The sequence below is a fragment of the Podarcis tiliguerta genome, assembly GCF_965153285.1.
Source record: "Podarcis tiliguerta genome assembly, chromosome: 11".
Taxonomy (NCBI): domain Eukaryota; kingdom Metazoa; phylum Chordata; class Lepidosauria; order Squamata; family Lacertidae; genus Podarcis; species Podarcis tiliguerta.
Window position 1 is genome coordinate 47,806,478 of NC_139544.1, and position 26,373 is coordinate 47,832,850.

At 42.2% G+C, this 26,373-nt stretch overlaps 1 protein-coding gene across 1 annotated transcript; it reads left to right on the forward strand.

The window, feature by feature from the left end:
* Positions 1-2,526: 2,526 nt before the first annotated feature.
* On the forward strand, positions 2,527-23,303 carry GOLPH3 (golgi phosphoprotein 3). Its single transcript, XM_083403170.1, has 4 exons — positions 2,527-3,074; positions 12,941-13,072; positions 16,022-16,136; positions 21,257-23,303. Exons 1-4 carry the CDS (start codon positions 2,832-2,834, stop codon positions 21,679-21,681), a joined length of 915 nt encoding a protein of 304 aa, XP_083259296.1. The 5' UTR covers positions 2,527-2,831; the 3' UTR covers positions 21,682-23,303.
* The last annotated feature ends 3,070 nt before the right edge of the window (positions 23,304-26,373 follow it).

Genomic DNA, 26,373 nt, shown 5'->3' on the forward strand with positions numbered 1-26,373 from the left:
TATATTTTTTATCCAGACTACAACATTAATCTAAGTAAAATAAAAACATAGTTCCAGAAGAAAAGGAGAAAGAAAAAGAAAGAGAAATAAAAAAGAGAGAATAATTATTTAGGAATATTTAGGAAAGAAAACGAGGTGATAGTCCTAATGAGGCAATTCTCAGTGGCTACAGAATGCTGAACGTCTGCTGAAGGGAGAAATAGTGTGGAGTACCTTAGAAGAGAACATGGCTGGCTGATGGCATTTGTCTATATTAGAAACTCCATGTGCTGATACGTATAGACACTTACATGGTATATAGTTCTCTGATGTGGTTTATTTGCTTATAGATCACAGAAAGACTCCACTGGAGGTGCATACTTAAAAAACCTTTTTAAAAGTTGGAGCCGTGTAACACAGCTTCTCTGAAGAAGAAAAAGCTAATAAAAATAGATGTATGAGTTAGCTACTTTTAACACTGCAACACTAACATGAATAGACTGCTGACATGAACAAAGGTGTCTCAGACTAGGAGGTGAGATTTGCCTTGGTAGCCAGGAATGCATCTGCCTGGTTAGGGTTGCTCGGTTAGTGACTAACCATACAAATACCAGCACAATCTCTCTTTTGACAGCTTCTTACAAGACAGCTGTATGATTGCCTGCATTTCCTCTCTGTGTGTGTCATACACAAGCACATATTGCTAGACTTCCCCTAAAATTCCCAGATCAAGCTAATGTTAGAATTTAACTAAGACTTAGTGTTAAAACTGTGCTCAACCTGTGTATATTTCAGTTGTGTAGTAGGTACATCTAATCCTCTGGAATTAGCAAATGTCAAAACCTAATAAAGCCAGGAATAACCTCCTGCATGAGGGGATCACTTGGGGTAATGGACCATTAAGACATCAAAGGAACTGGGAGTTAAGACACCAATTGAGTAGAGCCCCTCCCTTTACAGATAAAGAGAGCTTATAGCAGAGAGGGTGTAAGCAATAGAAGCAATGTGGCCTAGAGTGATGTAATGGAGATAGTAAAGCAGTGGGTTGGAGAGAAAGGCACCTATGGGAGAAGAATGATCCTCTTGGAGGGTAGTGCTGGGAAACCCCTCCATCATAGGCTCAGGTTGTATAAATCTGCAAATAATCTATCATAAAGACACCCCAGTCTCTGCTGTGCCTCAAAAGGAAATATGGACCCTGGGTTAGCGAACTTGGCCACCTCACTGCTCACCCCTAAACAGTGAAAAATGGAACAAGGAAATCCAAAGGCATTCCATAAAACTCAACCCACAATAAACGTGTGAGGAGACCAGCACAATAAAAATTTGATGCAAATCACAGGGGCTAAGGGTCAACCTCAACCACAACACTGGGGCTGAAACAACATGATCACAAAAACGGGGCCCAGGAGGAGAATAATACAGGATGCCCAAACTCTCAGGGGTGTGCACTATATGCTCAAGAGGCATTTTTATGCAGTGAATTGACTTGCTTCCCTTGAGCAATGTGGTGTGTGCAGGGCCAGCCCACTCAGGAGGGAAGGTGTGACGACTGCCTCAGGCAGCCGGATCCGCAGGGGCAGCAGATCTCCATGATAATACATTGGTACCTCGGGTTAAGTACTTAATTCGTTCTGGAGGTCTGTTTTTAACCTGAAGCACCACTTTAGCTAATGGGGCCTCCTGCTGCTGCTGTGCCACCGGAGCACGATTTCTGTTCTCATCCTGAAGCAAAATTCTTAACCCGAGGTATTATTTCTGGGTTAGAGGAGTCCGTAACCTGAAGCGTATGTAACCCGAGGTACCACTGTATTCATTCAGGGCCAACCCACCCATGAGGTAAAAGGAGGCAACTGAGGCAGTATTCGCAGATCCCGATGTAGCTTTTTCTTCCCCTTGATGTAGATCAGGGGTAGGCAACCTAAGGCCCATGGGCCGGATGCGGCCCAATTGCCTTCTCAATCCGGCCCAGCATGTTTTTACATGAGTAGAATGTGTGCTTTTATTTAAAATGCATCTCTCAGTTATTTGTGGCGCCTGCCTGGTGTTTTTACATTAGAATGTATGCTTTTATTTAAAATGCATCTCTGAGTTATTTGTGGGGCATAGGAATTGGTTCATATTTTTCTTCAAAATATAGTCCGGCCCCCCACATGGTCTGAGGGACGGTGGACCGGCCCACGGCTGAAAAAGGTTGCTGACCCCTGATGTAGATCTTCCCTCACCTGGTGTGAGGGAATGGGGGCGCCATTTTGGCCTCAGGTGCCAAAATGTCCTGGACATGTGTGTGTGTGTGTTCACGTTCGTCCAAAAAAAGAGAGTATACTGCATATTCGCTTTCCTTCACAAGGTGCTCTTCACCATAAAAAAAAGTTTTAAAAAGCGACTTCAACAGAAGATACAGAAACAAAAACACGCTCCCCCTTCCTGAGGGCTAGCGGGGGAAAGAGTTTACCTCCGCCGCCTCTGAGCCGCCGACTAACTGACCGACTTAACTTCCTCTCCGCCCCCGCCCCCCCATCTTTCTCTTTCCGGCGCCTCCAGAGTCTTCCTCCTCCTCCTCCTCCTGCCACATCCTCCGCCGCCGCTATAGCTGCTGGCGCGTCAGCCCGCGCCGCCATATTGGAGGAGAAGGTGCTCCTGCCGCCGCCGCCGCTGGTGCCGCAGGGGGAGCCAGGCTGGCCCAGCTCCTTCTCCCCCGCTCCCTTCCCTCCCTTTCCCCTCCCTGAGCGCTTGGGGCCTCCCCAGCTCCCGCCCGGAGTGGGGGAAGCGGAGAGAGCGAGCGAGAGCGGCAGGGAGGCCGCAGCCCCAGCCTTTCCAGCAGGGTCCTCCCGGGGCCCCCCGCCGCCGCCATGACTTCCTTGACCCAGCGAAACTCGGGCCTAGTGCAGCGCCGGACCGAGGCCTCTCGCAGCGCCGCCGCGGCCGACAAAGAGCGGGCGTCCGGGGGCGGCGGCGGCGGCGGGGGTGGCGGAGGAGGCGCGGAGGAAGAAGGCCGGCGGGACGAGCAGGGCGACGACGAGAAGGGCGACTCCAAGGAAACGCGCCTCACGCTCATGGAGGAAGTGCTGCTGCTGGGCCTCAAGGACCGAGAGGTGCGGGGCCCGCAGCCTGGCGAGCGGGGAAAGGTGGCGGGGTGGGCCCGGGAAGGTGGGGTGGGGTGTCTGTGAGGTGAGGAGGGGACATGAAAGGCCTCCCCCCCCCGGGTTGCCCTTGTGTATGTGGGGCTGGGGGGCGGGATTGTGAGGCCAAAGTGAGGGGTGGTGTCGGTCGAGGGGCCTGGAGGTTGCTACGGGGTTTGGTGGATGTCTGAGGGGGAGGGGCTCCTTGGCTGGTTGTGTTGTGTTGTGTTGTGTATGCGATTAGGGGTTAAGGTAGGCGGGCGTCTCTTGACACACACAAACAAAAGTGGTTGTGCCCAGGGCTTTGCATGCTGCCTTTCAGGGCCACCCTAAAAACAATTAAAACGAACGAGACACAAGTGTCCGAATGGAAGTTTAAAAAAAAAAATGCCAGAAAGCTGGCAGGGAAATATAAGACACACACTCCCCAGCATGCCATGTTGCCTGCAAGGCAACCCCTTCCTCCCACCTCATCCCCCACCTCAGCTTTCAGTCCAATTCTCAAACTGCAATACTGTACAGTGGTACCTCGGTTTACATACGTTTTAGTGGTACATACTCCGCTAACCCAGAAATAGTGTTTCAGGTTAAGAACTTTGCTTCAGGATGAGAACAGAAATCGTGCTCCGGCAGCGCGGCAGCAGCAGGAGGCCCCATTAGCTAAAGTGGTGCTTCAGGTTAAGAACAGTTTCAGGTTAAGAACGGACCTCCGGAACGAATTAAGTACTTAACCCGAGGTACCACTGTATATGGCAATAAATCAGATATGAGAAATACAGAAGAAGAAGAAGAATCTTGCGAGAAGAACAGGATATGAAGATGGAGTAGAATTTGCAAGTGGGCATCAGCCACCGCCCTCTACCCAATTTATGTACCGGGACATGCTAGTTGAGTGCTCATAGTTTTATGCTAAGTGTTTCCACTATAACTTATCAGGTATGACTGAAACTGAGGCAGCTAACGGTTTTAAGATTAGATGTAACGAGGGGTTAGGGAAGGTGGTGGTGTCAGCAAAACTTGGAGGAGGATGTTGTGGTGAAAAGCTTTTGGATTTGACAGAAGGGCTTAATGGGGCAGGAGAAACAGCAAAGTTGCATTGAAACCCCTCAGTAGAAGTTGGTTTAGGGGCATCAAGTTTCTTAGGAGCAGAGGTCCATGTAGTTGGACTTTCTCAGACGGGAATACTGTTAATAGCTGGGGTTTTTGAACATTTATGTTTTGGAACCGTGTACTGGCTTAGTTGGTATGCTGCATTCTAAGCACCTACTTGATAGTGCAGTAAATTGAAACAACTCGGCCATAACAGTCGTCTGAGAATTTATTATACAGTGGTACGTCTGGTTGCGAATGGGATCCGTTCCGGAGCCCCGTTCGCAACATGAGCAGAATGCAACCTGTGCCTGTGCATGCGCGGGTTGCAATTCACCACTTCTGCACATGCGCGTGGCGTCATGTTGAGCATGCGCGGGCAACGAAACCCGGAAGTAACCTGTTCCGTTACTTCTGGGTCGCCACAGCGCGTATCCTGAAAGAACGTAACCTGAACCGAACGTAACAAGAGGTATGACTGTAGTGTTCCAGCTGCAGCTCATATGGCTATTTAGGAATTTTAAAAAACACCGTTTGCAAAGTTAAAATGTACTTCTTTTCCAGAAAAACACATGACTCACAGGCTATGCTTATAAACATTTTACATCATTTAAGAAACAAACTTGGATAGGCAGAATGGGTTGGTTGACATGCTAAGGCTTATTAGTGAGTGTAGTACTATCTTGAGCAAGATACTCTCTTTAGGATACCTAGTAGAGGAAAAGTTTGTAAACCTTTGCTGCAGATTGTAAGGTGCTATTTCAGAATTTTGCAAAGTAATGGAGCTCTGGTTGGTGTTATGGGTACATTTGGCCAAGAAAGGGAATGCTTTTATCAAATGCATGGGTAATTTTTTTAATGTGTAGAATAAAACTTACTGCCTTTTTCATGATAGTTGTTGGCTTCTATTTTGACCCCACAGTGTATTTGCATGGGCTTACATAAAGGATCATGCTCAGATGCACTCTTTCCCAGAGTTCTTTAATCTTTGGAAAAGTCATCCACTTGTAGCTTGGCTGCTGTACATTACCCTATACTTCATCTCCAGGCTTTTGGGGGTTTCTGAAAAACATGTTACAGGCTCATTAGAGTTTAGATTAGAGTTTTTAGGTTGGGTTATCTAAACTGTGGGAGGGAGGCATATGCAAGCTAAGGAGGTGTTTCCAGTTGTCAAAGCATAATTTGATGACTGGATTCAGCCATTGCAAACTAAGCAAGATTGTTGTGGTTGGTTGATGTATTCTGAGTTTCAGTTAACAATAATGATTTTAGTCCAGTCCTCAAAAGTACTGTTTGTTCTGATGAATTTCAGATAATAGTTGTCAGTCTTTTGTGGTTGCTTCCAAATTTTGGAACAAATACTGTACTTATTTTGCGATATAAAGTCAAGCTTTATTGTCATTAGTTATTACTTATTTGCACACTATTTTGACACTGCAAGCATATGTGTACAGTTCATATAAGGCACCCATAGCATCTTGAGATTTATAAATTCATTTTTATTTGTTTCTATAATGTCTTATGCAATGTATTAATCTTCTGTTTTTTCAGATTTATTTTAATTGAGGGAAGCCACAAAGGGATGTGTTCAGAGAGAGAGAGTGTTAAAAAGTGAGACTTAAGCGATATAGACACAATATGTAGGTCTTCTGCTGAACTAGGCCCTTTAAGCTTCATGGCTTAGAGGCAACCTTCTATTAACCATCTTTCAGCTGCCCTAAGCTCCTCACTCCTAATATATATGGCCTAAATAATAGGTAAATGGCCCAATACTGTATGAGCTAAACAAAGATAAACCTACAGCTTGAGCCAAGCACATTCTTTAGGCCTTCCCCATGCCATATTGTGATTGAAATGAAGCTCTTCCAAATAATATGAACTAAATAATCTCCAATGAGTTGCGTCTTCAGCAGTGGGATATCACAGTCCCTCGTCTGACTTATGTACTGTAGGCTTGTAATACTAATTTCTGTTGGATAAAGTCCAGTAACACCATGGGGATTTTTGAAGGCAAGCTTTCCATCATCTTTGAAGAACTGCTAGTCTATTATTTCTTAAAAGATGGTACAATGACACACCAGTTGCGGCACTTTGTAGGCATCAGGTCCCTATCCTAGTGAAAGTGAATTTACAGTTTGCAGGAAACTGATGGCATTTTTAGGAGCGCATGAGAGATGCACAGTGAAGGGTATGTAATTCTTTTCTGCTGCTCACATACGAACCCTTTGGTTCATTAACACTTGGCTAAATGTTGCAGCTGTACCAATAGCGAACAGTATATTAATGACAAGAAGCAACCCCTTCTTGCGGGAATAAAATGACCCTAAGGAATGTCAAAGCAAAGTAAAAGTAAGAAAGCCTTCTGTTTTGTTAGTATCTCTATTAAAAGTAAAACTGACTTGACTAACACAAATGCATTTATAACATCAAGGATACTATTACATTTCTGGTTTGATTGTATATATTGTTTAATTTGTTTATTGCTGAAAGCAAAGCTTTAACAAAGCTGATGATGAATCATGCGCACAAACCTTAGACACAGAGACTTGGTGTGGAGGTGAATTTCCCTGGAATACAGAAAGTTACAGCTTAGCCATCTCTTAGCAATGCAAAGATTTCCTTACAGGTCACAGCCATATATTTCTTCTGCTGCTGAGTAGGAGGAGGAAACCTTTTGCAGCTCCTGGTCATTGTAATATGCTATCATGTGTTAGTCTGCACTGACCCCATGAAGACTGAACCAGTTTTCCCTCTTTCCAGCAAGAAATACATCTTTGCAGTATCTCTTAACTGCAGCAACTACTGTGTAAACCATAGCATAAGATCAGATTCATAGACTCATCATTCATTGACTCATCAAGGGTATGAAAGAATTGCATTGCTCTTCTTGCTATTATACACAACCTTTTTATTTGGCTTCCATTATCAAAAGAATGAACAGTGAAAATATATAAAGCAAAATATTTTGCTTGTTCTTGTTATAATGGTATGGGGAGAGAATTGTTTTGGAGAAGAAAGTAGCACAACTTTTGTAAGAAGGACACTGTCCCAAAGATGACAGGAGGAGTACTACTACTTTGCATCCAGATAATGTCTTCTTCAAACACCAAATTTGTGGGTGTTGGATTAAAACTAATAAAATGGATAAAACAAGTTGGGGGGTGTCTTTCTGAAAACTAGATACAGTCATACCTCGCGTTGAATGTGCTTCAGGTTGAGCGCTTTCGTGTTGCGCTCTGCAGCAACCCCAAGGTAATGGAGCATGTTACTTCTGGGTTTCGCTGCTTGCGCATGTGCAGACGCTCAAAATGATGTCATGCATGGAAGCAACAAAACGCGGCACGCACAGACGCGCCGTCGCATCTTATGTTCCATTCAGGATGCGAACGGGGCTCCAGAACGGATCCCGTTTGCATCCCGAGGTACCACTGTATCCGCTTCCCTCAGAGTAAGGTGGTTCTTAGATAACACTCTGCTTTCAGCTGAAAGAGGGACAAATGCTACAATATTGCAGGGTGGTGGGGGGTGCTAACTTATTATTTATAGTGCTATCTGTATGCATACAAAATAATTGTGACCGGTCCTTCCTTACCCCAATGGGCTTACTACAGGAAGTATGGACAGGATACAATAGAGGAATAATATATGATTACTTTAGTTACACATGCTTTGGCTTAGTTATAGTAGGGCATCCAGGACTGGGGCAAGGGTGTTCATGACCATGATGAATTATATATTGCTTAATTGTCAAAGTGGCCTCTTGGCAGATTACAAGTATAAAATCAATTGCAAAAAATATCTGTACACATAAATAAGATACACAATAAAATATTTTTATCCAAACAGTAAAATAAACACCCATAATTTAAATATATACTAAAATAAGTCCTTTAAAGAGTTAAAACAAAAATTAAAACAGTTAAAGCCGGAGGTTCAAGTAAGGAGATCAGGGGAATGCTTGTTTAAACAAGTGTGTCTTCAGTACTCCGTGGAATGCCAATACTGATGGGGCCTTTTGTTTTTCAGCAGGGAGCTCATTCTACAATACTGGTGCCTGAAGTGAAAATGTTTACCTCTGTGTTGCCACATACCAATAAGCATCAGGTCATAGCAGAAACTAACTGAGTTTCATTGTTGATCTTAATGCGCTTATCTAAAGGCTTCCTAGAAATGATGAGTTTTGGAGAAGGATTTAAAGGAGATAAAGGTGGCTGCACAGAGACATTCTTTCTGGAAGGCAGTTTGAGACAAGAGGCAGCAAAGAAAACTGGACAGAGTCATTTCAGGGAGCAGGAGACCTTTGGATGCTGAGGGAGGTAGATCTGGGTGAGCGAAGGTCACAGGCAGGGATGTGTTGGGAAATAAACACACAGAGATAAGGATGGGCAGAGTGGGGGCATGAAGGGGTTTGAAGGAGCTTGTAAAGCATCTGTGATTTGGACAGGAAGCCAGTGGAGAAGAGAATGAATTGCATCTCAGAGTGAGGGAAGACGGGTATTATTTTCACAGCAAAGTGCTGAATAGATATGACAGTGGGAAGCCTGAGGGAAGAAAAATCATGATTGTGTGTGAGAGAGAGTGTGAAAGAGAAGTTTTAGTATTTGAATAATTTTAGTGTAGTTTTGACTCAAGTTGGAAGCTAGAAAGTTGTTCTTCAACTTGTTACTCAGATACACTTTGCTTCCATAATTTGTATTTGCCTTATTTTTGCTCATGAAGCATGTCTGTGTAGCTGTGTAATCAGTTAGTTTATCTTAGTTTATGACTCATGGTAAGTCAAGAGAGCTAAACCACAAACCCAGGTTCGGATGACACACTAAACTATACTGTAACTTAGCATAGTACAGCGGCAAAACGATTGGGGAGAAGAAAAGCATCTGTGTTATCCTTCCTGGAAGCCTGGGCACTTGCATGTTTGTGCTAAGTAATGGTTTGGGTTAGTGTGACGTGTGAACCAGGGATTTGTGTCAAAAATGAACTCCAGTGAGCTCAGTGGGGCTTTATTTCCAGTAAGTGTGCATCAGGTTGTAGCCTTAGTGCATGCATTTGACCCACATTTAATAAACAAAACCAAAGTACACTGTTAATTTAATGTGCTGTTTAAATATTTATATTTATTTTCTTACATTATAGCTCAACTTTCTTCCACCATGAAACTCATGATGGCATACATTTAATTATGAAGTGGTCACTCAGGGATAGCTCAAAAGTTCCTCTAACAAACAGAAGTATTTAAACTGAACAGTGGCATAGTGTGGGGGGTGCAGGGGGGGCCGGCCGCACCGGGCACAACATCTGGGGAGGAGGGCGCGCTGGCACTCGCAGCTGTCTGCCCCTACCTGGCTCACTCACTCTCTCTCACTGCAGTGCTGGCTGTGCGAATCCGATCCGAGCCGCCAGGTCGCTGCCCACTGTGGAGGGGGGGGGTGCCAGGCATGCGGTGCGGTGCGGAGAGAGAGCAAGGGACTATCTGGGGGAGGGACAGTGCAGCGGGGGGTGCAAATTACTTGCCTTGCCCCGGGTTAGGGGGCGCAAATTACTTGCCTTGCCCTGGGTGCTGACAACCCACGCAACGCCACTGAAACTGAAATATTTGAGTTGGTGGCTGTTTGTTCCTCAGATTAAGATTCACTTTTATTTTGCTTACTTCCTGGGCTATGACATTTCCTTTCTCATCGTTTTTAGGTTGTCTTCATGAAAATTAAGACTATGATGCAGGCAGCTAATTTTGCAGTTCATGTAATTCTGCTGCTTGCGATTTCATTCCTAACATACTGAATTCTCCTAGTTAAGACAGTCCTAATGCGGTGAGAAGATTCTGTGGCAAAGAAGCCATCACTTCCTAAGCCGCCCTGATGGCTCATGCCTGTCAGGGCAAAAGATGGAGGATGGATTCCACCCCCTGTCGTGGCTCTTTAAAAATTCCCCTTCTTGCTCCACCATTGACTTTAGTGAGAGAGATAACAACTACAGCAGCTCCAGGGTTGTGTCTGGGAAATGAGGGGACTTTGGATTCAGTGGATCCAAGGCCTTCCCTGACACTGCACACTGGAATGCCCCATTTTGAGGTCAGTCATATGTGCAGCACTGCTTTATAACAACAGTGGCAGACCTGGCAGAGCGCCTGCAGACCGTGTCAGAAACACAGACATGAAAGCTAGGAGCCAAATGGAACCTTCAACCTAGGTTATGGGAACAACAACAGAATATATAGGCACACTTTTTCATAACAATACAAAGCTGAAAATAAATGAACTGCAGCGAAAATAAGTTTTTTTTCCACATGGTCTAGTATTTCCCCTGCCTACCCCCATAATATTCTTAAGGGGGCCTCTTCTGCAGTCTTCAGAGAGTAGCTGGAAGTGGGGAGGCAGAAAAAGGCCCTCCTTTCCTTCCACACTGCAGTTTTAAGCTGAAATCTTAGGTGCAGTACTGCACCCAGAGCTCAGAAACTGCTCGCACTAATGAAATTGATTGTCTAAAAACGCACCTAGAACAATGGGAGTTTTGAACACTGCCTGCAGACCTCTCTCTGTGTTGGTGAAAGTGGTGGTCCACAACATCTGATAGCTTCTCAGCTGTTCTCCCAGGGAGTTTAGGATTGCTTAGTAAATGCATACTTTCTTTTAGTCCATATTCCAAAATTTGCAGAGCTTGTACAAGTATATGCCTCTCAGTTCACACTGCAGTTTTGTATTGTAAAATCAGTAGGAAATAATCCCCCTTAGCACCTCTTCTGTGGAGGGTTACGGGAGCCCCCAGAACAGATTTAGGGTGCACACGGGGTAGTTGTACAAGCAGAAATCCTTACATTGATGAGATACAGTGGTACCTCTGGTTATGTACTTAATTCGTTCCGGAGGTCCGTTCTTAACCTGAAACTGTTCTTAACCTGAAGCACCACTTTAGCTAATGGGGCCTCCTGCTGCTGCCGCACTGCCGGAGCACGATTTCTGTTCTCATCCTGAAGCAAAATTCTTAACTCAAGGTAATATTTCTGGGTTAGCGGAGTCTGTAACCTGAAGCGTATGTAACCTGAAGCGTATGTAACCTGAAGCGTATGTAACCCGAGGTACCACTGTAATTGTCTTAGCATTACGTTGGATTCTACTGTGACTTAACAGGAACTTTTTCATTAATACTTGAGTTTTTGTCATTATGATTGCCTATACTTTAGGTATAAACATCTTTCTTTGTTTTAAACTTCCAGCATAGAGCTTTCTGACCTGTCTTAATTTAGAGTCAGATGTGCAGAGTCTTAATTGAGCATAGACGTTTGTTGTGCCTGTGAATTTAGATAAAAGATTCAGCTTTTTGTTGTAATTAGAAATTTATGCTGTGCTTGCTGCCTGAGGATGCTGTGCTATACCTATCACCAATAAAAAAAAACCTAGCAGGTAGACTGAATTTGTAAATAATGAACTAATAAACATTTTAAAAACCACAATAGTTTGCAAAATCTTTCTTTGGACTACAAGGTAAATTTGGAGTGGGATGGCTGGGACAGAGGCAAAGTTGAATGAAGCATAGATGTGGCTCTTAGCTTTCTCCAGTAGGCTACATACATCCCAGCCATACAAAAGTCTGTTTTTACACACACCCCACACCCACACACCCATTCAGACAAGCAAGAGGCATCACAATTCAAGAACACATTCCATTCACAAAAAAGGCAGTCAAGGAGGGTACTGAACAGCCCCAGTGAAATTCAAAAGCTTTCACATCTACAATATGTTGGGAAAATTCTCTTTTATTTTGACAGCATATTTGAAGGTGTACACACACTGCTTCCAGAGTATTTTAATGCTTTGGTTTGAAAAGCAGGCATTTTGAAATGATAAAATGTTATTTTGTGGAAAGAGGAAAAGATGTGTTAAAAATTCCTTGGCCAGTATTGTAAGGATAATGTTAGAGCTAGTTTGAATAGTGTTTATTTTATTGGTTTAAGTTTCCTTCAACCAGAATAAAGTATTTCAGCATGTGAAGTTTTGTGGCTTTAACTGCAAATTCTGGTGAAGCAAGACGTATACCTGTTTTGAAGCTTCTTTGTTTTTACCGATTCCTGCAACTATTTACCATAGAACCATAGAATTGAAGAGTAGGAAGGGTTCCCCAAGGGTCATCTAGTCCAACCCCCTGCAATGCATAATCCTAAGCCTGGTAAAATGAACCATTTGAAACAAGTATATTTTGAGATGTCTGGTCCAGGTCACATGTAACTCTCAGCCAAACCATGACTTAGCACAAACCATGACTTAGCACAAACCATGACTTAGCACAAAGAAACAAAAGTATGGATTCTCGGAGCAAATCTTTCAGCCGCTGCACTCCTACTGCCACGCTTCACAGGGGTAAGCCATGGTTTGACTTGGAAATAGATGTGAACTGAAAATAAAAGTCTGTTTTCCAGCTCTTAGAAAATAGACCCACTTCATTTAAACTAGACTGCCTAAATCGAAAGAAATCAATATTTTAACATTTTGGAGTAAAGTTCAAAATCTCTGTAAAGATGAATCACATTTCATGAAAGCTTGTTAGAAAGCTTTTATCACTATACTTTAGAAGTCAAAAAAGAGGGGGGAAAGCTTAGATATGTTCGTCAGTATTTAGTTCATTCTTAAATTCTTTAGCTATTTTGGAGCATGTCAAGAGGGCAGATTTCTTTTTCTTTTTGTCTGAAAGTGTTATAATGAATATTATTTATTTTTACATGGATAAAAGAAAACTTACAGAGACTTCTTTCCCATCAGGGTTATACATCATTTTGGAATGACTGCATTTCCTCTGGGCTGCGTGGCTGCATGTTAATTGAATTAGCACTGAGAGGGCGTCTTCAGCTGGAGGCATTTGGAATGAGACGCAAAAGTTTGTTAACTAGAAAGGTAAGAATCGGAGGGTAAAATGACATGTAGGTCTTAAAAATTAAATCCCATACAATTCTTCAAACTGTACCAACCTTTTACATACTCATTTCAGTATTTGTAAAGAGATGGCAAGAACGCTTGTATCTAATCAATTATAAGTTCCTTAAGCCACATATTTAATATTAAACATGTGGTGCTTATGCAATTTGCTGAATCCAGGGCCTACTATGGAGATGAATCAGTCTATGTTGCTCTTTGCGGTTGATTTTGTTGGCATTATGTGAGGGCAATTTATTTTTTCTGAGGGGATCTTGTGATGAAAAAATGCTGTTGTATGCACAGTCTGCCCTGTCAATATTATCTTTTGCTCACCTTTTTTAAAAAGCATGTTTTGAAAGGTTTCCACACTACCTCGCTGTTAAGAATTGTGTCTTTGTGTTAGTAGACAGTTACTGCTTATGTTCAGCTGCATTTAGTTATGATTATCTTGAAATGGATCTGCTCCCTTCCCCACACAGCTTCCAAGATTCTTTGGTGTGCCAGAAATGCAGGAATGTTCCTTGAAATACCAAGGTTATATAATAGCTTGCTTGACTATTTCTAGAATATTTTACATAGGTGATTTTAAGAAGAGTCAGACCTAAAAGCTACGTTATTTATTGGCCATAATTGTGGCAAGCTGGAGTTTAAGGAAGGAGGTTGTGAGAGAGCAATTGTCACGAACATTGGAGGAGTTTTGGGAGGAGGAATGTCTGGTGAATGTATTTGAGGTGGGTTTTTTTATAAAAAAAATAGATCTTTTGTGGGTTTGGGGGGAGCTTTTTTAAGTCAGGATTTTTTTGAGCTTTTGGGGAGAGGTGTTTTGAGGCATCATCATCTTCCTTAGGTGCTGACAAACCCAAAACCCAAGAAGCAGCGACTGGTTTCACACTAGAGCAGAAACTGAAAGTGCTGGACTGTTTGCAAGAAGGCATGGGTGGGTGTGCTGTGGCATACAAGTTTGGCAGGAATGTGTAGGAATGTGTCCAGCATCCATGCCATCAAGATCTGGGAGAAGGAGATCTGGGCAGCAGCATCTGCGAGCATACCTGCAACTGCCAAGGTCGCCAGCCATGTGCTGGTTTTCCAGTGGGTGCCTCAATTATACGCAATATCACATATGCACGTGGTGCCTCAGAACATAACCCCCATGTAAATGGGGGTATGTGTGTTTGTATAATGTCCTTTGGTTTCCAAATGATATTTTATTGTTTGTAGGTACTGAAACCTTTTTCCAAAATAAGTACTAACATGCCGTAACCTTGTACTAAATTGGGGTCACCATGAAGAGAAGACATTTGCTTAAAATGATGTATTATGCTTTTTAAAAAGCTTCAGCCATCATATTTTAATTTTGTGCTAATCAGTGGAGTTGCTCATACATAGTAGCAAAGTGCATATTATTGGACCACATATACCAAATAAATAATCTATATCTAGGTATATTAAAGCTGGTACTACAAGAGTTTGGGTGGCATCCATTTGTTATGCCGATGAAATCAATGGACAATTAACATTCACTGATTTCAATGGTTCTGCACTGAGCATGTATTAGTTGGATTATCCTCCTATGTTTTATGCTTAGGCCATTCTTTAGAAACCAAGTTTCTATTGAACCTCTGACTGGCTTTTATTCTATGCATTCTGGCTGATGTGTTCTTCCATCTGATGGTATAAATTTCCCTCAGTGTTGTGAAGGACTTAATAAACATTCATTAGCCAGGCCGTAATAGCCAGATACTGGCTTCCCAGAAGAATTGGAGCTCAAGCAGTGAGAGCACAGATCTAATGAGAGAATTAGCATTTCTAAGCTCCAAATAATGACGTCTATTAAATTTAGTATTTTGGCATTTTTTGTTGCTGTCCTCCATAATATAAACTTATAGTGAGCTTGATTGTTGTCAAATAAAATGTCTGTTAAGGAATTATTTCATCATCAAAATTTTTTTAACAGACATTTAATGTGGCTTTTATTGGAATTATTGCTTCTGAGAAGCATGCTAATTATCTCTATGACCACAAAGCGTATGTTTAGGAATGGATTATTGTTTAATGACAGATTGTCCTCTCTTAAGTATTATGTACAGGGGGCCAGGGAACAGAAGACATTCCAGACAAATCTCCATAACTTTGTTTGCTGTCCATATGCAAGGGACTTTAGGGTGGCAGGGAGATTATTATTTTTCTCCTGTCAAGGGAGGTGATATGGGTTCATATCTGCATCACCTACAGCCTTTTAGGGAACTAGAACATTATGGTGAAAAAGGGTGACAGTGGTAACTTATACAGGTTGATAATCCTAGCTCTGAGCATTCTAATTATGAATAAAAATAACAGTAAAAATATAATGAATCTGTTTGGTTGATTTTTCATTTGTTGCCTGGATATTGTATGTAGCTCTCTTATGTCTCTCCATTGGCACTGTTTTTCCCTCTGCAGCAGCTTTGGAAGTTCTAGTGCTTAAATTGGAGAGCTCTCTTATCTCTCTGTATTTATTTTTTCTGGGCATTTTTTGAGGTAAATGTGACTCCATATGCCCTGTATTCTGTGGTTTCAGGTTGCAACAGAAAGTAGTATGCTATTAATATAATGTGTTCTTCATGAAGTAACTATTTGTCTAAATAAAAAAGGATGCTAATGTACCTAGAGGGAATGGTTTGGGACTTTTATTTCTTGGTTGACTTGAATGGGGTGGTATATATGGAGCATTGCCTTCCCATGGATTCAGATGTTTTCCTTTTCAAAAGCAAGACATTTGATTTGGTTTCCGAAGAACAATGACATTGGTTCGAGAAGTGGGAATATTCCAACACTGAGCCTCAAGATATAAAAAAGTAGTACTGAGACACACTTTTTCTCCACTTGGTGCTTAAAGAGTTAAAAGCAAAAGTTTGAGGTGATGGAGTGAACTCTTATATTTCCTATCAGGTGATCTGCAAATCAGATGCTCCTACAGGGGATGTTCTACTTGATGAAGCTCTGAAGCACATTAAGGAGACACAACCTCCTGAAACAGTGCAGAACTGGATAGAGCTGCTTAGTGGTAAGATAAATATTTGGAAATTAACATTTTTTAATGTTTAACAAACTTTTGGGCTGCCATGCATCACTGGTTTTAAGGAGCGAATTTTCAAGCATAGGGCTTGATAAGTTCCTTATCAAGTGATGCCTTCTGTCCAAATTATGAGTAACAACTTTGGATGCTGTGAAGATCAAATTTAAACACCAGTGTTCTGTCGAATAAATTTGGGGGTGGCAGTGTTGGAATGGTGGAAGGAAATAGTTAATGCTCTCGCTATCTCTGGAGTAGAATTAAGCTGCTGTCTAGCAGCATACAGGATCACCAGGTTTAGATTCAGCAGTGGGAGGGTGTGGGAGATTTGGTCAGTGTTAATTACTTCATGAAATCTTAACACACAAGTTTAGTCAGGTGAACTGCGCCTTTTGTATTTTGACTACCTTGATCACGGTATGTATGTACTTGGCTCTTATTTCCCACTCTTCGTTCTTTTTATACTAATATTCTTCCATCTTCATTAAATATCCTATGTCTGTAACATGTTGATTAGTAGTAATGTTCATGTAGTCAAGTTAGTTCCAGTGAATTCAGTGGGGCTTACTCCCTGGTGAATGAGTTTAGGATTGCATATTTATATCTTGGTGACACATTCCTGTGTTCCCTCCTGCTTTGGCTGTTCAGCAGTAGAGAGGAAGAACAGAGAGACTAATGAAAATGAGAGAAACCTGGAGCTTTTCTGGCAGAGGCAATGTTTACAGTTTTCAAGAAAATCAGATTCTGTTCTTGAAGTTCATTTCTTAAATTAAGTAATTTTTGCAGTACAGCCGACATTGTAATAGTCATTCAGAGAGGTGAGGTGAGCACTGAATGAGCCTCTTGTTGAAATCTGAATTCAGTCATGAACTGTTGTCTAGCAGTTACCGTATTTTTCTGTGTACAAGACTAGGTTTCCCCCCTTAAAAAAGTCAAAAATTAGGGGGCAATCTCCCTCCATTTTCTTAAATCTGAGTTCCCAAAAATAGGGGGTGTCTTATAGACGGAAAAATACAGTAATATGGTATTTTGTGCTGTTTTAACTGTTTTAGTTACTTTTATTTTATTTTGTATATCACCTTGAGATATATATGCAGAAGGTAATTCGTAAATAATTTGCTTCCTCGAACCTGGATAGCTCAGTTGGTTAGACCATGGTGCTGATAACACCAAGGTTGCAGGTTCAATCCCTGTATGGACTAGCTGCATATTCCTGCATTGCAGGGGGTGGACTAGATGATCCTCAAGGTCCCTTCCAACTCTACAGTTCTATGATTCTATGAAACCTTCCAACCATAAAAGGGGGTTAGTACAATTGTAGATAATACTAGCAAAATAGTCTAGTTGAGATCAGTGAGAATGCTTGTAACCACTTAGGGAAAACTTTGCACAATTCTGGTTCCAAAATTAGATTATTTGGAGATGTGAATGGAAGAGAGCCAGAAAAGAAGATGAGGCACTGATGTTTGTGTGGGAATTTGGGGTGGGGGTGGGGCAGAGAAGCTGCCTGGGAACAAAAAGAGAGGCAGGGATTGATACGAGGTCCTCTACCCCTGACTCGTGGAAACCATTTGCAGTTCCCTGGTGGTTTCTACTGAACACTAGGCTCTATACATTTCCAAATGTACTCTGTGGGTGTGTTGTGCTTTTAGTTTTAAAACCTGCAATGCCTTTGTGCAGAATTTTGAATCACAGTTCCATACTTGCATTCCTTTATGTGTGACAAACCCGCAAATCATTATTCTAGAAGCATTTCTGCAAATGGAAATGTCACCCTAATTCCCACTGAAGTTCTCACTCAAAGGATAAATAAATTTTGGTCTGTAAAGACAGTGGTTAGGGATCTCATGTTTGAATGTTCTCCCTGCAATCCCCTCCATGTATAAATGTAGAATATCAGGGGGAAGGATTCTAGCCCAGTCTTCTCCCTGACATGCTGTCTTTCTGTGAGCAGGAATTGATTTATGTATAGGTATAGAGTAGCCATACCCACAGTCTGAAGTGGCACAGACCAGCTATGGGCTTACCGTCTTGATAGGAACTAAACTTGGACTCTCATTCAGTTGCATGTTGTTCCTTCCTAGCATCAGCATGCTGGCAGCAACTTCTTGGGTTGGTTTCCTTTTCAAAGTCCATCTGCTTTCTGACATGGTTTGACCCTCTTGGGCCAGCAACGTCAGCAGACTTCAGCCTCAGGGTGGGACTGGTACTTGCAGTGGGCAATAATGGCCCTTCTGCTTCTGCAGAATGTTTTTTATTTATTTATAGCCCATCATTTGCCAACGGTCCCAGAATGGGTTACAAAAAAATAAATAAATAAATTACAATAGAAAAGAACTTTAATTAAAACTGTAACAGCACTAAAGAGTACAGCAGAAAGGACAACATTCACTTAATCTCAGTCCATCATCCCGAAAGGCATAGAGGTATGCTTTAACCAGCTGACAGAAAGCATACTGCACTATACCTCATACAGGAGCAGCTGGCAGGGGAGACATTCACAGAGAAAGTCTTCTCAGCATGCCACCACCCTTCATATTCCACAGGTTGCTGGTACTGCTAACAGGGGTGACATGTTGGCTAAACATGTTCAGTCTTAAAGCAAACTAATACCATATTTGATAAAATATCCTGATAGCTTTCTGTACCATTGCTTCTGCATATCATAAGAAAGTGAGTCCTGTAAAACATTTACAGAAATCTCTGAAGAGTTACAATTTCTGAACGCAAAATAGTTGTCTGAATTGCTTGTTCAGAGTTCCTTGTAGTTAGGAGGTTTGGTCACAAGGTGTCGCCAAGCTACTGTGGAAAATCAAAATGGATAAAAAACAATCTATTTTAAAAGTTCACTTTATTTTTTGCTGGAGCAAATATGCATTTCCTTCATTGCTTGTCTTAGGGTTCACAACACCTTGAGCCAATGCATGCCCTATGTTTTCTCTTATAGCACACAGTATATTGGGAGGCATTTTAGAAATGTTTTGTTCATGAGACTAATTTGGTTGGAGGTTTTCATTTGGTCGGTGACTTTTCTATAGTGTCTCTTTTAGCAGCTGCAGGTAGTGTCACTTAATAGAAATGAAATTTTATTGTTGGCACCCTTTTACCTCGGTAGATAATGGAGTGCACCTCTGGGGGTGAAGACAAACCATTGGAGAATCACAGTACCTGCTGTGGGTGCAGAGACTGGTAACTCGTAACTGCTGCCTCCTGCATTGTTTCTGTTGCATTAGCTGTACCAAAATAACTTCTCCAGGACACAAGCCTGGGCAATGTGTATGGAGGTCCTGGGCTCCCCAGATGGCAAGACTCCCTCTTGCCCTTGCTGATGGAAAGCAGAGCAATATGTTTGGCACCAGCTTGACTGCAGAAGTTGCTGGAAGGGAGCACACAAGGCGCCCTCAGCTGTCTTAGGGACTCACTCCAGATTTGTTAAAGGGTTTATTTTGTAGCCTTTTCTTCTTTTGAAGACATCCTGCAAGGCAGCAAGTACGGATTTTTCTTTGGGGTTTACTTCTGAAGCCCTTTTCATGAATGAGTATAGTTGCAAGACAGTGAAGGTTTAAGATCAGAGTTCTCCTTCTCCCAGCCCCATCTGTTCCTCAGCTCCCTCTACAGCATGTGCAGTAAATGCCTTTTAGGGCCGTGCAATAAATCACCATAACATTGAATACCTGTTATAAAATAACATTGTGATAAGTGTTTCAACAAGACTATATACCCGGTGAACAAAAGGAACAGCTTACGAGGGGGTAGTTCAGCTGAAGGATACTTTCCAGATACTCTGCAAAAAATTTGCAGGCATGGTGTCTCCAGCTTTGCTCTCTCCCTCCCTCCACCACCACAGGGAGCCTTGTCAAGGCCCTCAGGTGCTGCTGGGAAGTGTGGCACACCCTCCGCCACCACGGGGAGGTATGACAGGACCCTCTGTCGCCGCAGGGAAGTGTGGCAAGGCCCTGCTGCTGCAGGGAAGCGCAGCGCACCCTCCACCGCCGCAGGGAGGTACGGCGGGACCTCTGCCACTGTAGATATGTACACCGCTGTATATATGTATTGTGATATATCAAAATACGATATTTAGCTGGTGATATAGTGTGGTGTTTTCATCAGATGTTGCCCAGCCCTACTGCCTTCTTGACCGTTGGACCCACTGTTGGTCTCATCTGTTCAATCTGCTGAAGCATATCTTCACATGCAGGGGAAGTCCCTAGCTTACCAAGGGTTTGAGACTCATTGACTACCTTGACCTGGTTTAGCTGGCTGGTCAAAGCCGTTTCCTGGGGTGTGGCCATTGTTGCATGCTGTCAACTTCTAGGAGGTTGAGAGCAGAGTACGGAATGGGAAGCAGAGGTAGACAAACTGTCCCAAAAGGAGCGTGGTGCATCCTCCAGCAGAGGTATTAGCCATCCCTTAACACCCCATACATGCATAGAATACACTTCAAAGTTTAATTGAAATGAACGATCTGTCCTCAGTGTACTCCAATAAGACAGATACCAGTTTATTTCAGAAGCTAGCAAGTATTTTGAATGTTAGGAGACTGTTGTTTTTCCATTTTGTTTTTTCATTCTAGTTTTGATAAACAGGCAACTGCCCTTCACAGTTTTCTTCAACCTTCATAATAAAGCTTTTTAAATATTTGGTGAATATTCCAAATAGTAGCTTTGATTCCCTCCCCCTCCCCCTTTAGATGGTCACCATATTTGTCTCAACACAGCTCACTGTAAGCAGACATGGTACAAATTGACTGCCTTGGGCAGAAAGTTTTTCTTGACATTAGAATAGGTGACAAACTTCAGGGAAAATTATTTCATCCCGCGGGAAATTTTTGAGGTTTATTTGGGGAATAGTTTAGGGAGTCATTCCTTGTTAGCTAGTTTAGAAGCATGGAACTCCTCGTCCAAAGTATTAATTGCAAGCTGCTCTGTGGATCATCTTAGCAGCTGGTCAGTAAGTGAAGCATTCTTTCTCTACCTAACGTGACAATTAATACTGCATCTTTGCCTCTGTTGCTGTGTTACTGTGTCCTGTTTTGTCTCATTTACCCTTGCTAACCAACAGAATACCAGCAAAACATTCAGGGGCTTGTTTGTTCTTTTGCCTTATTTTAGGTGAGACATGGAATCCATTAAAATTGCACTACCAGTTACGAAACGTACGTGAACGATTAGCCAAAAACCTGGTGGAAAAGGGGGTTTTGACTACAGAGAAACAGAACTTTCTCCTCTTTGACATGACCACACACCCTCTCACCAACAACAACATTAAGCAGCGCCTCATCAAGAAAGTTCAAGAAGCTGTTCTTGACAGATGGGTGAATGACCCCCACCGCATGGACAAGCGCTTGCTGGCTCTCATTTACTTAGCCCATGCATCAGATGTCCTTGAGAACGCTTTTGCCCCCCTTTTGGATGAGCAGTATGACCTAGCCACAAAGAGAGTGCGGCAGCTCCTGGATTTAGACCCTGAAGTTGAATGTATGAAGGCCAACACAAATGAGGTCCTGTGGGCTGTAGTAGCAGCCTTCACAAAATAACTGCAATCAGACTGCTCAAGTGTTCTTTTCCCCATTTCATGTCAATCAGTTTATCTTCTATTGACGATTCATGTTTTCTGTCATCTTGTACCTCTCTTCATATGATGAAAATCAGCTCTTGTTCAAGCTTTAGTTCATGGGAACGGTAGGTGGTGTGTTCTGTTTCTCCGTGTGTGTGTGTGTGTCTACTACAGGATTCTGCTGGTTCAAGAGAGCTTCCTGCTCTTCAGCATGCTTGACGGCCACATTGACATTCTGTTTCGTATCCGATCTAAGTTACTGTGTCTAGGTTTTTATTGTGCCCCTCTTTTTTCCACTGGGATGGTTTCACGCAGAAAGCACATCCCAGGAGGGAATCAAGCATCTGGTTTCAAGTTGATCCAACTGTATCATCTGCCTCAGCGAAGTGCAGCATTTTATCCTTGGCTAAAATCACGAAGGCATGTTGGAATCGCCCGAAGTGAGCCTTTTGGAGTGCAGTTGAACAAGTTCCGTTAAACCACTGAGGGTTATTTTGGAACCTCGCACAGAATCCTGCTGAAATGGAGTGGTGATTGGTGCCACAACAAAACCTAGTAGATTGCCCCTTTCTTCCTAGACATACATGTGGAAGTGCTCAAACAATTTCTAAAGCAGAAATATCCCCAGATCGACTCAATAAATAGTTCAGCCATCTCGTGCATCTTGCTGTTCATGTAACTCTTTATTGAGTTTTTGTTTGTTTACTTTAGAAATAACTGAATCCTAAGGCTGGTATCAAAAAGTCTGGTTGTTTTGCAAAGGGGTGGGATACATTCCAGTGTGGTCTGTATATAGAATTGTATATTAACACTCAAGCACATTTTAGTAAATTTCCAAATCTGAATTAGTTGTGCATCTGGCTTTCTATCATTTGCTTTCAGCCACTGCCTCTTGGTGGAAAGATGGGCCTCCTATACAAAAAAGGTGTGCATGTGTGCGTGCCTGACCTTTCCTTCTATGGAGTTTGTGCCATCCAGGTACATTCTTCTTGTATGTTGCCTTTATAACATTTGTTGTATGATGAGAACATTTTATCATTCCCCCCCTCCCTTTTTTTTGGAAGAGGCTTGTAATGAGTACAGTTCTTGGTTGCAGACTTCGATTTCTGTTTGTACACAAGTTAAAATTGTGTCTCATGCCATTAATCAACTTAACACTTAAACAAAAATCAGTTGTCAATCTTAACAAGTGTTGCATGTAAATTGTTAGCAGGTAATTACTACAGTTCAACCAATTACGACTTCTGTAGTAGGAAGCTCTACTATGTTTTAATTTTTATATACAATTATGCTGATTAGCACATTATTGTAAAATATATAAACTGGCTTTTTAAAGTTTATTACCTCTTTACCATTGCTTGTTCTAGCTCCATTCACAATGTAAATATTATGCATTGAACAAATAAAAGACTGACCTTTTTGTTTTGGATAACAGAACACACTAATAGTGGAGCAGGTATGTAGAAATTTTTGGTTAACATTGAAAGCAGAAATTACTAGATGGCGTTTAACTGTAGTTGAAATTTAAAGGGATCCCCAATCTGTATACTAGCTTTTTACCTACAGTAAATAAACGATTATCTTGAAAGTGCCTGAAACAGAGCAAGCATGTAATTTTGCATTTTGTGTTCCTAATTGTGAAAAGCACCGTGATGTATGATGTAACTGTGAATTCTGATTACAGTGGTACCTCTGGTTCCGGAGCCCCGTTCGCAATCTGAAAGGAACACAACCCGCATCTGCTCACGCGTGGGTTGTGATTCTCCGCTTCTGCGCATGCGTGTGATGTCATTTTGTGCGCATGCACGAGTGGCAAAACCCGGAAGTAACCCTTTCTGGTACTTCCGGGTCGCCGCGGGACACAACCTGAAAAAGCGTATTATGAAGCAAACGTAACAAGAGGTATGACTGTAGTACACTTGAGGACAGATTTTCTCACTACCAGGAAAGCCTGTAAGTAGTGTGATGCTCATGTCTGCTTGTATGAGCTTTCGTAGTGATCAGACCATGGCACCTCTACAAGGGAGGACATGATCACATCTATACCTGCTCCAAAGATCAAATCCAGTGTAGGGCCTGCTTGATGTGTGGGGCCCAAAACAAACTGCAAGCGCCCTACTGTTGCCATGGACAACACCAGGTCCAGAGCCTGTGAGGGGGCGGCATCAGCATGGACGTTGAAGTCCCCCAAAACCAGTAGCTTAGGAAACTCCACAGCCTAGCAGTCCAAACTAGAGATGAAGATGAAGGCAAAAGTTTGCTCTCTGTTCTGAGATTTTTTTCAGTCCTCTATGGTTTAGCAATGTCGAAGGAAACATCTGGAGTGATCTTGTGATTGGCACATAATAAAGTTTCTTTTGCTTCTGCAGATATTGGGACATGAGAAGAAGAAAAGTATCTTCCCTCCCTGCCCTCCTGAGAGGGATTAGGTCACAATCATATCTAGGATTTCCCCCCAGCCCTTCTTTCCATTGTACAAATTCTGTGAGATATCTGTGGAAGTGGGGTTACAGATTTGACATCTTTGTGTATTGTGGGTATCTAAACCTAAATGATTTAAACACACACACACACAAACAAACAAACAAACAAACTCATTTCTGTGGCAGAAGTAGACACACAATGCCTTTGAGTTCACATTTCTGATAACAAGATTTATGGAGAGTCAGTTAGGACAAAGTATTGTTTCAGACGTAATCCAAATGATAAAGAAACTATACTAACTATCCAAATAATGATTTATGTTCCAAACAGGTAAAACATGATTTGTGCAGTTTTCTACCTCTCCTGTCTTACCTTACCTAATCTTCAGGTGCTACGTGCCTCTGAAACTCTGGGTTGTTTGGGATTTAATGTAAAACCATAATTTGCCCAAATTGGTTTGCAACTCAATGTTGCATTGTAGCTTCAAATCCTGGTTTGGCAGCCACTCAGAATCCATGGTTTGGCATTAATTCTAAGGAACCATCTTAAAAATGTGTGAACCACTATGTTAGTGGAATGCTGGAGTAGAAGAAAATTCAAATCACATGGAACACTGGCAGAGAAAGTTGTACACTGTGGCTTCTGGAAGTTGTGTGCTGATTCCTAGCATTGCAACACTTAGGAGGCATACTGTTAGCTTTCTAAAGCCTATCTTTCCAACCACGTGGGCCAGAAATCTGTTTTCTTACAGTTACATTCATCTGAGTTAGACGCTAGGTCTCATGGCAGAGTTCACATTCTGAAATTCATTATAAGATGGCGATGAAATAACCAATTGCTTATGAATGCTGACATATGAGAGAAACTTCATTTCGGAACGCTAAGAATAGTTTATGGGAGTTTCTGCTTTTTGTGGTTTTTCAGACTGAGGTCAGTACTATGGATGAAAGTTTAGAAGTGTGTGATAAGTGCTTGGCATTACTGTGATTGGCAGGTTTTGAGTTCTGCTTTGCATTCTTCATTGCACTGTCTTTGGAGTCCAGGAACGCCGCCAAAATCTTTGAAACGCCTTTCTCTTTAAGTGCCAAGGGTACTTAAAGATTTCAGGAAATGTGCCAAGGCGTGATGGCGGGGAAAAGTCCTGATAGAAAGCGTTGACAACATTATCCTTATTGAGACTGCCCATGGGGTTGTTTTCCCACATAGTCTTGCAAAATGTCAGGCACCAGAAAGCCCTGGCCTTTATCACATCTGCTAGAATAAGCATCGCTCCCTGCATTCATCACATGCCTGATGGTAAGCTAGGTGCTAATGGAGCCTGGGAGGGTAGCACATTTTCTTTTCTGGGAGACCATTTCACAGTGAATAAATCACAGCCGGAAGAGTGACACCTTGCTATATTTTCCCCTTTGTGTTTTGTTTTTTAGTCTGTTCCTTGATAAAGTTAGTGTGAAGGAAAAGATCAGAGTTGAAATGAACCATATACCTATTTGTCCTGGTCACTTGGTTCACATGACAACCATTCCTAACCCACCCACCACCTATGAAAGCTATGCAGTTTGTGCTACAAGCAAAACGTAGAATCACAGAAGATGCTTGCAGGGTGATCCACATGATTCATGCATATGCTGTAGGTGGAGGCAGCAGCTCAGTAAACTAGATAATTTTTGTGAAGCACTTTGAACACTTGAAAGTTTTCATGTATTAATAAGTAAGCATAAATACAGACTAGAATTTTTAAAAATTGAGGGTTTGTATTTTAAGCGAATTCTTGTGCTCTGCCCAGAGATTGATATGATTTTATTTAGGGGTGGCATTCCAGAGATACTGGGTAAACAGTCTTCACAAAAGGGTCCCTGCCCCAGTACTCGCCAACCTAACAGCTTTCACTGGTAGATAGGGATGAGTGATACGGTAATATCACCGCTAAACATCGCAATATCACAATGTTTGAAATAACAGCTTTATTTTTGCATAGTGTGCGCACACACGAACACATCATGATTTTCAATATATTGCCCAGTCAAATATTAAGAAACCAATAACATAATATGGACTTCAAACCGGTTTTGAATGATATATTGATATATTGCCCAGCCCTACTGGTGTACCATAGCTAGACCTCAAGTACAATGGGAAGATAGGTATAAGTGCAGGCAGTTCCTTGGATAACCTGGTCGCAGTGTTTAGGGTTTAAGCATTTGTAATACGCTGCCCTAATAAATTTGAAAGACTCCTGTGAGCTTCC